Source organism: Stegostoma tigrinum, chromosome 5, assembly GCF_030684315.1.
Source record: "Stegostoma tigrinum isolate sSteTig4 chromosome 5, sSteTig4.hap1, whole genome shotgun sequence".
NCBI classification, from domain to species: Eukaryota; Metazoa; Chordata; class Chondrichthyes; order Orectolobiformes; family Stegostomatidae; genus Stegostoma; species Stegostoma tigrinum.
Genome location: NC_081358.1, coordinates 127,353,697 through 127,368,234, shown reverse-complemented (window position 1 = coordinate 127,368,234; position 14,538 = coordinate 127,353,697). Strand labels below are relative to the sequence as shown.

At 43.2% G+C, this 14,538-nt stretch overlaps 1 protein-coding gene across 4 annotated transcripts in view; it reads left to right on the top strand.

Moving 5' to 3' along the window:
• rmc1 (regulator of MON1-CCZ1) overlaps window positions 1–14,538 on the top strand; it is a 134,851-nt gene that overhangs the window by 92,181 nt on the left and 28,132 nt on the right. For all 4 annotated transcript variants that reach the window (XM_048530000.1, XM_048529999.1, XM_048530002.1 and 1 more), the window contains exons 3-5: window positions 12,514–12,598; window positions 12,709–12,765; window positions 12,861–12,947. In XM_048530000.1, the coding sequence (XP_048385957.1) occupies window positions 12,514–12,598; window positions 12,709–12,765; window positions 12,861–12,947 (229 nt within the window). The remainder of the gene's footprint in view (window positions 1–12,513; window positions 12,599–12,708; window positions 12,766–12,860; window positions 12,948–14,538) is intronic.

Sequence of the window (14,538 nt, the reverse complement as noted above, 5' to 3'; positions counted from 1 at the left end):
TGTTGTTTGCTTGCTGTATTTTAAGACCATAAGACATAGGAGCACACATTAGGCGATTCAGCCCAGAGTCTGCAATGCCATTTGATCATGGTGGATAACCTATCTATCTCAGTCTTTAAATATACTCAATGACCTGGCCTCCGCAGCCTTCTGTGGCAGTGAATTCCATAGATTCACCACTCTCTGGCTGAAGAAGTTTCTCCTTATCTCCGCTCTCCTACCAATGGAAGCATCTTCTTAATATCCACTTTGACCATGTCATTCAGTATTCTGAAAGTTCCAATTAGATACCCCCCTCCTCTTTCGTCTAAATTCCAATGAGTATAGTCCCAGAGTCCTCAAACGTTCCTCGTATTAAGCTTTCCATTCCTGGGATCATTCTTGTGAACTTCCTCTGAACCCGCTGCACGGCCAGTACATCCTTCCTGAGATATGGGACCCAAAACTGTAAATAATACACCAAATGTGGCCTGACCAGCATCTTACAAAGCCTCAGTAGTGCATCCTTGCTTTTATATTTAAGTCCCCTCAAAATAAACGCTAACATTGCATTTGCCTTCCTGACTACTGACTCAACCCGCAAGTTTCCCTTGCGGGAATCCTGGACGAGAACGCCCAAGTCTCTTTGCACTTCAGGCTTCTGAATTTTCTCATCATTTAGAAAATAGTCCATGCTTTTATTCTTCTTACCAAAGCGCATGACCTCACACTTTCAAGCTTTGAACTTGCTATACACGTGTGTCTGTTATTCATTAAAGTCAGCACAGAAAGTTGGGCTGGTGACAAGTATGCAGCAAATCCAGAGATAATGGGAACTGCAGGTGCTGGAGAATCCGAGATAACAGTGTGAAGCTGGATGAACACAGCAGGCCAAGCAGCATCTCAGGAGCTCAAAAGCTGACGTTTCGGGCCTAGACCCTTCTTCAAGGGTCTAGGCCCGAACAATCAGCTTTTGTGCACCTGAGATGCTGCTTGGCCTGCTGTGTTCATCCAGCCTCACACTTTGTTATTTATGCAGCAAATCCATGCTGACTGTTGATGCAAACTGAGAAATCTCTCTGACCTCCAAAAGAGAATCATTTACATTGTTTTACTTTCATTGCAGCAGTAGGACACCAGTCATTTAGAAAGCAAGATAGTGGCATTGCGTGATTTTGAGTCACTGTGCAAGAAATCCTGAGGCCCAGGCTAATGCTCTGGGCTTGGATTCAAACCCTGCAGCTGGTGGAATTTGTTCAGTTAGTTAATCTGGAATTGAAGGCGAGCCTCTGTGATCATGACCTTAAAAATATCATCATTTGTTGTAAAAATTGATCTGGTTCACATGCCATTTTGAGAAGGAAGCTTGACTTTATCACATGTCACTCCACAGCAATGTGGTTAGGAACATGTGAATTAGGAGCAGAATGTAGCATGTTTGATCTGTTTGTGTTTCAAGTTCCAAATTCGCACCCAGCCCCAAAGATTGTCAGACGAGGCAGTCAGTCTATTTTTTTAAAAAAAAAATTCAATAACTGCACCTTCATTAGAGTATCTGTGGAAGAGTTCAGGATCAGAAGACATAATCTTGGAGTAAAGGTTGCCCACTTAAGACAGTGATAAGAATGATTTGTTTCTGTGAAATTCTTCACTAGAGGGCTATGTCTGTAAGGGCTGGGTCATTAAGGCTGAGATTTTTTAAAAATCGGCAAGGATAAGGCAGAAAAGTGGAATCGAAGATTATCAGATCAATTATGATCTTTTTGAGTCTGCAATGATCTTCAATGACCCAAATCTATTTCTGCATTTTACAGTTTGAGGCAGATATTTCCAAAGTTTTACAACCCGTGAATAGAAGAAAAAAAAATGCGTGCCTTTGCTCTGAGAGGGTGACCCCAATTCCAAAACAGCGCACAACATGTTGTGGAGCATGTCTTCAGTCCAGTTGCAGGAATATTGTCAGGGCCCATATCCTTTGAAGCGTTCAGTGCCTCCTGCTATTTTTTTTATCATGCAGAGTGAATTTAATTGACTGAAGATTGGTATCTATGATGCTGGAATCTCCAGAGAGGACCAGGATGCATCATCCACTGACCACTTCTGGCTAAGTATTGTCACATGTGCTTCAGTTTTATTTTTTGGTGGCTTTCCCATTTTTGAGGATAGGAATATTTTTGGACCACCTTCCTCCAATGACTTGTTTAATTGTCCACCCACATTGAGCTGTGCATGGTGAAGAACTGCAGAATTTAGATCTGATCTGTCAAGTTACTGCTTTCTCTTCTGAACAGTAGTAGCTACTAGCTGAGCCTGTTTAGCATTTCCTTATGAGACAACCTGTCCGTTCCAGGTATTAGTGTGGTAAACCTTCTCTAAATAGCTTTCAATACATTTACATTCTTCTTAAAAAAAATTTTGTTAACGCATGCGCTAGAATACTTTGATAATGCTGCACGTTGGAATGCTGGAGTTATATCTGTTTAATTATTGCCCTGCTTTTTCATGCTTCCTGACTGACTGACTGACTCCTAACTGCCCTTTGAAACGACCTAGCAAATCATTCACTTCAAAGTCAATTAGGGATTGGCAACAAATACTGGCTTGTCAGTACTGCCCACATCTGATGGAAGAGTAAGAAAGCAATGTGAAATTTTTATAGCCATATTCCTTCTGTGCTTCTCTCCCATAAGGCCCTAAGGAGTAGGAACATGAACAGGCTGTTTGGCTTGCTGTCATTCATGAGTATCATGGTTGATCCGACATTTCTTACCCTTTCCCTGTAACCCTTAATTTCCCTAGCAGCCATTGACATATGCAAGGACGTTATCCACACAGCGCTCTATGGAAAGGATTTCCAAAGACACTCAACCCCCTCAAAAAACAAGAAGGACTTGACTGCAATGTACCTACTTTCCTTTTCCATCATTCTTCTGAGTTCTTCTCAATTGTTAAATCTCATTGGTTTAGGAGATAGACATTTTCAGCTCTTTAACAACACGGATGTGGCCCTTTTGTGGTTTTGTTTTAGTCTGGGCTGGAGGTGATACTTGTGTATTTATTGCCGTGACTCTTAGGTATTGACGACACATCCGTTAGATAGAGAAAGCCTATACAGTTATAACTTTCTACAATCTGCGTTACGTGTTGATGAAAATCATTTATTGGGCTTGGCTGTGAACTGAAAATGCAACAGCAATTTTATTGTTTTATTGTAGTCCTCCCGAGATCCCTTCTGAAAAGAGTACATTCCCGTAATGGGGACAAAGGGAATGTCTAGTGGATGATGCAAGTTTGTAATTCTAATGTTCTGAAATGTGGCCTCCCCAACATCAATGGTTTGGATGCAAGAATAGAGAGTTATTTATTCAAGTTAGCTGATGACACTAGTGTTTTTTTTAAAATCTTCACACATGGGATGTGGATGTTGCTGAATGAGCCAGCATTTATTGCTCATCCCTAGTTGCTCTTGAGAAGGTGGTGGTTTGCTGTCTTCTGAACAGCAGCAGTCCCTGTGCAGTAGGTAGATCCACAATGCTGTTAGGGAGGAAATGTCAGGCTTTTGACTCAATGGCAATATATTTCCAAGGCAGGAGGGAGAGTGGCATGGGGGGGGTACTTGCAGGGGGTGCTGTTTCCCATGTATCTGCTGCCCTTGTCCATCTAGGTGGTGGTAGTCATGACTTTGGAAGGTTCTGTCTAGGGACCCTTGGTCAATCTCTGTAGTGCATCTTGTAGGTGGTACACACTGCTGTTACTGGGACTGGATGCTCGTGGATGTGGTGCCAGTTAGGCAGCTGCTTTGCCCTGGATGGGGTCAAGCTTCAAAACAAACAGTTTTTTATTTTTTAAGAGCTGCACCCATCCAAGGCAAGTGAGGAGTATCCCATCACACTCCTGACTTGTGCCTTGTCAGTGGTGGACAGGCTTTGGGAAGTCAGTAGGTGAGTTACTCGCTGCTGGGCTCCTCAGTTCTGATCTGTTATTGTAGCCACTGTATTTTTGTGGTGTGATTCGGTGATAGTAATGCCATTAAATATGGCGGGGTGCTGATTAGCTTCTCTTATTGGAGATGGTCATTGCATGGTTCTTGTATGGCAACAATGTTGCTTTGCACTTTTTAACCCAAGCTATGACATTGTCTCAATCTTGCTGCATTTGGACATGGGCTGCTTTTGTATCTGAGAAGTCAAAATGGTTCTGAACATCAGCCCCACTTCTGACCATATGGTAGAGGGAAGGTGGCATAGCTGGAGATAATTTTATGTAAAGTCAAGGATGGATTAAATGCACAGAACTGTGGCAAATGGAGGAGGTCAGTATGGGTTGTGATAGAGAATAATTGGAACTTTTTTCTTAAGGTAAGAAACTGGAAGCTGTGGAGAAGGAAAGGAATTTGGGCATGTTGCCTGACCAAAGTACTGAAATCCAATGGTAAACTCCAAAAAAGTGCTTAAAATAGAATGTTGGCCTTTATTTGGGGGGTGGGGGGGTGGTGTTGAAGGAGGGAAATGGCATAAAGTGAAGTGATCATTTGGAGAAACAGGCAGACATGATAGGCCTAGTGGCCCCTCAGTGTTGCAATAGCTCTACCAATCTTAAGGATGGTAAAGTGCTTTGGGGTGCAAGTCAAACTATCAGTAGCAAAGAGCATTAGGCAGACCGTTCCTGGTGTAACTGCATTTCAGCTAACTGTACCCAGAAGATAGACATATCTTGGTGGAGGTGGGGTGTCATACAGATTTGAATTTCAGTTCAAAAGGTTAGATTGTGAAGAACCTAGACTAGCAGTTCTGAAGAATGGTTGTGTTTGAATTGATATTCGTTCTGTTTCTCTATTTGCAGACGCTACCAGTCTTGCTGAGATTCTTCACCAGTTTCTGCTTTTGTTTTAGGTTGCCAGCATCCGCAGTACTTTGCCTTTGTTTCAGGTTGTATAAACTTGGCTTGTGTTTGCTGGATTTTGAGAATTAATTTAGTTGAAGTGTTAAATGTGTTTCGCAAACTCGGTAGGGAAATGAGTCCTGATCAAGGGGTCCTTTCAAGGTAGGGCCTGGTTTCTAAGGTTTTGGAGTAGATTTGTAGCTCAGGTTGTGGGTGTTGAAGTTGGTTGGCTCGCCGAGCTGGTTTGTTCTTCCACAGATGTTTCGTTACCATGCTTGGTTACATTCTCAGTGCATCCTCTGAAGCATCGATGTGTTTTCCCGTCTGGCTTTTAAATTCTGGGGTCCGTTGCAATGGATTGCCTCACTTTCAGGTTTCCTCTGTAGTGGAATGTATATGGGGCCGAGTTCAATGTGTTTATTAATAGTGTGCTTCATGGAATGCCATACGTTGAGGAATTCTCATGCTTGTCTTAGCCAAGCCGGTCCCAGGATCTTGGTCTTGTCCCAGTCTAAGTTGAGATTCTCCTTGTCCATGTGGATTGAGATGAATGAGTATTGGTCATGTCTTTTTGTAGCCAGTTGGTGTTCATGTACTTTTGTTGTTAGTTTCCTTCCTGTTTGTCTGATGTAGTGTTCCTCACAGTCTCTGCAGGGGATCTTGTAGATGACGTTGGTCCTGTTCATGGCAGGGGGTGGGTCTTTAGTTCAAGTAAGTATTTGTCGTATTGTTGATGTGGGTTTGTGTGCCAATCTGATGCCCAGTGGTCGTAAGAGTCTTGTGGTGAGTTCTGATGTAGGTTAGTGTGGTGAGTGTGTCGGGTTGTGTAGGACATTTCTGATGCAGTTCCTGTAGGCATCTCCTGACCCAGTTCCTTGGATATCCATTATCCTTGAACACTTGGAAGAGGTGCTCTTTCTCCTCTTGGTGTAGTTCCATGTTGCTGCATTGCGTTTGTTGCCCTTTTAAATAGTGTTCGCATGCAGCTTAATTTGTGTCTGCTGGAATGGTTACTGTTGAACTTCAATACCTGGTCTCTCTGTGTGGCTTTTCGGTGTACTTTCGTTTGCAGTTCCCCATTTGTCTTGCGCAATACCATGACCCACAGGAATGGGAGTTATTTGTTCTTCTTCTCTTTGGTGAATTTTATTCCAGAGAGGGTGGTGTTAATGAGTTTGTGTGTCTCTCTAATTTGGTCCATTTAATGATGACAAAGGTGTGGTCTACGTAGCATATCCATAGTTTAGATTGGATTTGCAGAAGGGCAGTCCTTTCTAGTCTTTGCATCACTGCTTCTGCCATGAGCCCGGACATAGGTGATCCCATGGGTGTCCCGTTGATTTGCTCATATGTTTGGCCGTTGAAGGTGAAGTGGGTGGTCAGGCATAGGTCCACTAGTTTGAGCATGTTGTCCTTGGAGATGGTTTCACGGGGTCATGTTCTTGTTCAAGTAGTGTTGTCATTGTTTCCCTTGCTAGTGGTATGTCTATTAATGTGAATAGGGCAGTGACATCAAACGATATCATGGTCTCTTCATCCTCCACCTTTGTCTTTGATGGAGTTGAGGAATTCTTGGACTGCCAGTATATACCCTTTAATAATACCCTTACTGGCATAACATTCACAAAAGAGGAGGAAAACAACAACAAACTGCCATTCCTAGATGTCACAGTAGAGTGAACAGCCAATGGGGAACTTCAAACCAGCGTCTACAGGAAAACAACACATACGGACCAAATACTGAACTACAGGAGCAACCATCCCAACACCCACAAACGCAGCTGCATTAGAACATTATTCCAACGAGCCACCACACACTGCAGCACAGAGGAACTACGCAGAGCAGAGGAAAATCACCGATACAGCGTATTCAAAAAGAATGGGTACCCTATGAACACAGTCCGCCGATTCCTCAGCAATAAACCCAAACAAACAGACAAAACGGGCTCAGAAACCATAGCCACTCTCTCCTACATCAAAGACATTTCCGAAATGACTGCCAGACTACTCGGACCTCATGGCATCAGGGTAGCCCACAAACCCACCAACACACTAAAGCAGCAGCTAATGAACTTAAAAGACCCTATACAGACAACAAATAAAACGAACGTCATCTACAAAATACCTTGCAAGAACTGTGACAAACACTACATTGGACAAACTGGCAGGAAGCCAGCCACCAGGATACATGAACATCAACTAGCCACAAAACGACATGACCCACTATCACTAGTATCCTTACATACAGATAAGGAAGGACACCACTTTGATTGGGACAACACATCCATCCTAGGACAAGCCAAACAGAGACACGCACGAGAATTTCTAGAAGCATGGCATTCCAACCGGAATTCCATCAACAAACACATTGATTTGGAGCCAATCTACCCTCCTCTGAGAAAAAGAACAGGAAATGACATCACCAATGCAGGAAATGACATCACCAACCCAAGGAAACCTAACTAGATAAATAGAAAGCGGGACATTACACCAGCGCTTCGTCGGAGGCTCACTGATGATGTTACCTAGAATGGTGACGAAACATCTGAAAACGAACCTTCCAGCTCAGCGAGCAAACTCGCATCCAAGTCCTTGGATAAGCATATGGATAATTAGATTAGATTCCCTACAGTGTAGAAACAGGCCCTTTGGCCCAACAAGTCCACACTGCCCATTGAAGCAATCCACCCAGACCCATCCCCCTATAACCCACACACCCCTGAACACTTGGGCAATTTAGTATGGCCGATCCACCTAACCTGCACATCTTTGGACAGTGAGAGGAAACCGGAGGACCCGAAGGAAACCCACGCAGACACGGGGAGAACGTGCAAACTCCAGACAGACAGTCGCCCAAGGCTGGAATTGAACCCGGGTCCCTGGCGCTGTGAGGCTGCAGTGCTGACCACTGAGTCACTGTGCCTCTCCATGATGGGATAGTGTAGGGGGAGGGGCTTAGATTAGTTCACAGGTCGGCGCAACATCGAGGGCCAAAGGGCCTGTTCTGTGCTGTATTGTTCTATGTTCTGACTCCCACTCTTGGACGTTGTGATAGAGCGCGAGACAAATGGGGAACTGCAAACGAAAGTACACCAAAATGCCACACACATAGGCGAGGTATTGAACTTCAAGAGTAACCATCCCGGCACACACAAATGAAGCTGTGTGCAAACACTATTTAAAGGGGCAACAACACACTGCAGCAACATGGAACTACACCAAGAGGAGGAAAAATAACTTGCAAGTGTCCGAGTATCATGGATATCCAAAGAACTGGGTCAGGAGATGACTACAGGAACCGCATCAGAAAGGTCCTATACGCCCCAACACACTCATCACACTAACCCACATCAGAACTCACCACAAGACTTCTACAACCTCTGGGCATCAGAGAGGCATACGAACCCACATCAACCCAATGACGATTGCTCACCCGAACTAAAGACCCACTCCCCACCATGAACAGAACCAATGTCATCTACAAGATCCCCTGCAGAGACTGTGAGGAACACTACATCGGACAAACGGGAAGGAAACTATTAACAAGAGGACATGAACACCAACTGGCTACAAAAAGATATGACCAATACTCACTCATCTCAATCCACAGGGACAAGGAGAACCACAACTTGGGAGAACTTCAGCTGGGACAAGCTAGGCAGAGACAAACATGAATTCCTGGTAGCATGGCACTCCTCGAAGCAGGCTATTAATAAACACATTGAACTCGGCCCCATATACATTCCACTACAGAGGAAGCCCAGAAGTGAGGCAATCCATTGCAACAGACCCCCGAGTTTTAAAAACCAGGCGGGAAAACACACTGACGCTTCATCAGAGGCTGCACTGAGAACGTTACCCAGCACGGTAACAAAATGTCTGCGGAATAACAAACCGGCTCGGCGAGCCAACCCATCTCCAATAGGGTAGTAAAATGTGAGGCTGGATGAACACAGCAGGCCAAGTAGCATCTCAGGAGCACAAAAGCTGACGTTTCGGGCCTAGACCCTTCATCAGAGCTCTCTGATGAAGGGTCTAGGCCCGAAAAGTCAGCTTTTGTGCTCCTGAGATGCTGCTTGGCCTGCTGTGTTCATCCAGCCTCACATTTTATTATCTTGGAATTCTCCAGCATCTGCAGTTCCCATTATCTCTCTCCCATCTCAATAGGGCCTGGTTATTCAGCATTTCTTCTCACAAAAAGGGTCGGGAAATCTGCAACTTTTTGCCCCCTAACAAATATTGAAGCTGGGGCTCAATTAGAAGTTTTAAAAGTTAACTGGTTACTTTCTTGAGTAATTTTTATTAAAGGTTAAAAACCTTTGATAAATGTGATGTCTTTTGAATGATACAGATCTCAGAGGTTGAATGGTCTCTTGCTTTTTGTCCTGCTGCTGCCTTGCCATTGTCCTAGTGACGTATTCAGGAGTGAATGAACTTTTATTTGGTAATCTCAGCATGTAATTTAAATAGAGGCTTATCTACTCCTCACCCAATATCCAAACACATTGATTATCAACAAGGGTTCTGGTTAGCTACATAAAGTGACAAAGCGTGGAGCTGGGTGAACATAGCAGGCCAAGGGGCAGCTTAGGAGCACAAAAGCTGACATTTCGGGGTCTAGGCCCGAAACATCAGCTTTTGTGCTCCTAAGATGCTGCTTGGCCTGCTGCGTTCAACCAGCTCCACGCTCTGTTATCTCGGATTCTGCAGCATCTGCAGTTCCTATTATCCCTGATACAATATGGTATACTATTCCACCACCAGCAACACCTCTTCTTCCCCCCCGCCCACCACCCCCACCGCGCATGCACACGACGGACAGACCAACAGACAGACACACACGGACGCGTGCACAAGCTTGAAAGAAAACAGCTTTTAACTGCAGATCTGGATATGTATAATTGTATTGAGAACTGGAAACACTTTCCAACAAATTACACATACCTCCCCTTCTGATTTTTGTCAAGGGATTGTTGGGGAAGGCATTAAACAGGAAACTAGAGATGTTAGCAATGAAGGTATAGCTGTAATTATGGTCAAATTCAATCTGCATATAGATTTCAGCAAATCAAATCAGTAACAATTACTGTATGGAATGAATTTCTGGCATGTGTTCAGCGTGGTTTTCTAGATCAATATGTTGAGGAACTGACTATAGAATATACCATCCTAGACTGAGTATAGTGACCATACTATTCTAGAATCCATCGTTAAGATGGAGAATGACAAAGTTGATTTTGAGAATCCGCCAGCTTGCCAGGAGCATACAGAATGATTGTAAAAACATCTATAGGCATGCGAAGACAGATGTAGATCCTTACAATCAGAAACAGTAAAGTTATAATGAGAAGTAAAGAGATGACAGACTAATTTAAATGGATATTTTGGTTCTGTCCTCACAAAAGAGGATACAAATAATATCCCAATAATGTTGGAAATACAGGATTTAGCAAGAGGGACGAACTGAAGGAAATCTGTACTCATTGTGAAGTGGAGATTGATGGAATAGAAGGTAGATAAGTTCCCAGGGCCAATCTACATCTCTGTGTACTTAAGGAAGCAGCCGTAGAAATAGTAGATGCATTGGTGGTCATCTTCCAAGATTCTGTAGTCTCTGGAACAGTTTCCATGGACTGGAAAGTAGCTAACATGACAGTTCTATTTAAGTAAAGAGGAGAGAAAACAATTACAGACTGGTTAGCCTGACATTTGGTACTGGAGAAACTGCTAGAATCCATTATAAAAGGCTTAATTTGTTGAGCACTTCGGAAACAGTGACAGGATCAGACAGAGTCAGCATGGATTTACAAAAGGGAAATTGTGATTGACAAATCTGCTGGAGTTTTGTTTTTGAAGGTGTCACTTGTAGAGTTGATTAGGGGAACCGGTGGATGTGGTACACTTAGGACTTGAAGAAGGTTTTTGATAAGGTCTCACATGAGAGGTTAGCTTGCAAAATTAAAGTGCATTGGATTGGGGGTAGTGTACTGACATAGACAGAGAACTGTTTGGCATACCAGCAACAAAGAGCAGGAATAAACAGAAACAAAAACAGATGTTGCTGGAAAACTCAGCAGGTCTGACAGCATGTGTAAAAGAAAAAAAAATCAGTGAGCATGTGAACCCTTCCTCAGAGCATGAGAATAAACGGGTCTTTTTCAGGTCTTTTACAAAGTGGCAGGCAGTGACTCGTGGAGAACTGCAGGGATCAGTGGTTGGACTCCTAGTCACAATATAAATTATTGATTTTTAAATTACTGACACAGTGGTATTATCACTAGACTATTAATCCAGAGACCTAGGTAATGTTCTGGGGGGGCTGGATTAAAATCCCGCCATGGCAGATGGTGGAATTTGAATTCAATAATAAAGAGTCTAATGCTAACCATAAAACCATTGCTGATGGGAAGGAAATTTGCCATCCTTACCTTGTCTGGCCGACATGTGACTCCAGACCCACACCAATGTGGTTAGCTCTTTACTGTCGGATGGGCAATAAATTCTGTTCTAGCCAGCTATGCCCACATCTCATGGATGAATTTTTTAAAAAAATGCAGCTAAATGCAACTCGACACAAAGCTGGGTGGAAGTCTGGGCTCCGAGGAGGATACAGATGTTTCAGTGTGATTTGGACAAGCCTAGTGAGTGGGGCAAATGCAAGGTAGATGAGGAAATGTGGACAAATGTGAGATTATCTGCTTTGGTAATAAAAACAGGAAGCAGATTATTATCTGAATATCAATAAAATGGGAAATGTGGAGGTAGAGCAAGACCTGGGTGTCCTAGTAAGCAGTCACTGAAAGGAAGCGTGCAGCTGCAGCTGGTGGTGTAGGACACACATGGTATGTCGGCCTTTGGAATGAGAGGATCTGAATACAGGAGCAGGGATGGCTTGCTACAATAACACAGAACCTTGGTGAGACCACACCTGAGTAGTTGTGTGCAGTTTTGGCCTCCTTTATCTGAGGAAGGATGTTCTGGCTACGGAGGGAGTGAGGCGAAGATTTACCAAACTGGTTCCTGGTGGCAGGACTGACATATGAGGAAAGACTTAGTCGATTAGGACAATATTCACTGGAGTTTAGAAGACTAAGGGGATATCACGTAGAGAGACAGACAGTTGTAACAGGGCTAGACAGCGCAAGCACAGCAGCAATGTTCCTGATAACCACTGAGTTCTAGGAGACTGGGGGTCACAGTTTAAGGATATAGGCCAAGCCAATTACAACTGAGTTGAGGAGACATGTCTTTACCCAGAGAATGGTGAGCTTGTGGAATTCACTGCTATAGAAAGTGATTGAAGCCAAAGCAATGAATGTTTTCAAGTGTAGACTCCTAGGGATAAAGGGATCAAAGGGTACAGGGAGAAAGTGGGAACAAGGCACTGAGTTGGATGATCGACCGTGATTTCGTTGAATGGTGGAGGAGGCTCAAAGGGCCGAGTGACCTACTCTTGGCCCTGCTTTCTGTATTTCTGTACTCGGATGAAATTTAGCTCGCTTCCCCATTTAAGGAACGGGTTTTAAAATTCTTGTGTGTGCTTTCATAATCCCAAAATAGCTGCTGTTTTCTGTTACCTCTTTTCCCACTCTTCATGATTTGTACTCGTGGCTTATTCTGTCTGCACTAACATCTTTATTATTTCTCTCAAAGAATGGAAGATAAAGGAGAAGTGAAATGCATTAAGTTTTCACTTGGGAACAAGATTCTAGCTGTACAGAGAACACCAAAGGTTGTGGTAAGGAAAGGTTTTAACAATTTATTTTTAAATGTAAAAGCTTAGGATTGAAAGGAAATAGACTCTTGTCAGTTGTTAATGTTGTTAAATGTTTTTGTTTTTTTTTGCAGGATTTCATTAATTTCATTCCTGAACTGCCCCAAACAGAATACTCTCAAGAATGCAAGGTAATGATTGGAATTGAAATTTGTATACTTTGAATCTTAAAATATAACTTCCTGCCCATGTAAACAGTATCTTTCTTATTTTGTTTTCTCTGTAGACTAAAAATGCCAATATCCTCAGTTTCTGCTGGATCACTGCTAATGAGATAGTATTTATTACTGACCAGGGCATTGAATTTTATCAGGTAAGTACAGTACATGTGACTGTAGCAAAAGCAAAGTTGCTGGAAAAGCTCAGCAGGTCTGGCACAATCTGTGAAGAGTTAACATTTCAGATCCAGTGACCCTTCGTCAGAACAGAATAGTACAGTACATGTGACTGTAGACCCAAAGTGAAGACTAAACAGGTTGGGAATCTACTCCATGGAGTTTAGAAGAATGAGAGGTGAACCCATTGAGACGTAGAGAATTCTTAAGGGGCTTGACAGACAGGGTAAATGCTGAGAGGATGTTTCCCCTCCTAATATAGTGTATAATCTCAGAATAAAGTGCCACTTTGAGACTGCTGTGGAGGAACTTCTTCTCCCAGAAAGTTGAGAGTCTTTGGAATTCCTTGCCACGTGGAGCTGTTGTGGCAGAGTTCTTGTCTTTAAATTCTTGATCAGTTGGGGAATCAAGGGTTACAGGGAAAATGCAGGAAAGTCGACGTGCAGGATGTTGTTTCAGCCATGATCACAATGAATGGCAGAGTAGTCTCGAGGGGCTGAATGATTGTCTTCTGTTCCTATTTCTTATGGTCTTAATACGAATTATCGCCCTCTGAAATGGGCTTAGCAAGCACTTAGTTCAGCAACAGTTTAGGATGTGCAATAGTTGCTGACCTTACCTTTGACACCCATGTCCCAAAAAAGTATAAAGGTAAAGAGCACTGCAAGTTCTAAGAGCAAAATATTGCAGGTGCTGAAAATCTGAAATAAGGAGGTAAGGAAATACCCAGGAATTCAGGCAACCTGTATGGAGGAACAAAGAAAGTTAACATTTCATAGAACATAGAACATTACATCACAGTACAGGTCCTTCAGCCCTTGATGTTGTGCCGACCTGTCATACAGATCTCAAGCCCATCTAACCTACACTATTCCATGTACGTCCATATGCTTGTCCAGTGATGACTTAAATGCACTTAAAGTTGGCGAATCTACTACCGTTGCAGGCAAAGCGTTCCATTCCCTTACTACTCTCTGAGTAAAGAAACTACCTCTGACATCTGTCCTATATCTTTCACCCCTCAATTTAAAGCTGTGCCCCCTCGTGCTCGCCATCACCATCCTAGGAAAAAGGCTCTCCCTATCCACCCTATCCAACCCTCTGATTATTTTTTTCAGTAAGGTAAGATCACATGAGATCCCAAGACAGCTAGCCAACTGGATACAAAATTGGCTTGACAGGAAAGAGAGAGGGTGGTGGTATAGAGTTGTTATTCAGATTGAAGGCCTGTGACCAGCATTGTGCCAAAAGGATTAGTGATAGGTCTGCTATAATAACAAAGTGTGAAGCTGGATGAACACACCAGGCCAAGCAGCATCTTAGGAGCACAAAAGCCGACTTTTCGGGCCTATGTCTCACTTAGAAATGCTCATACTTACGATCGTGATCTCATGCAGGGGTGTAATTTTTTTTTAAAAGATCTGACGTACAACCTTTTCCTGTGCTTAAGAACATCTCCTTTTATATTGTCCTACATTATGTTCGTAGAATCCCTACAGGGTGGAAACAGGCCATTCAGCCTAACAAGTCCATACTGACCTTCTGAAGAACATTCCACCCAGACCCATC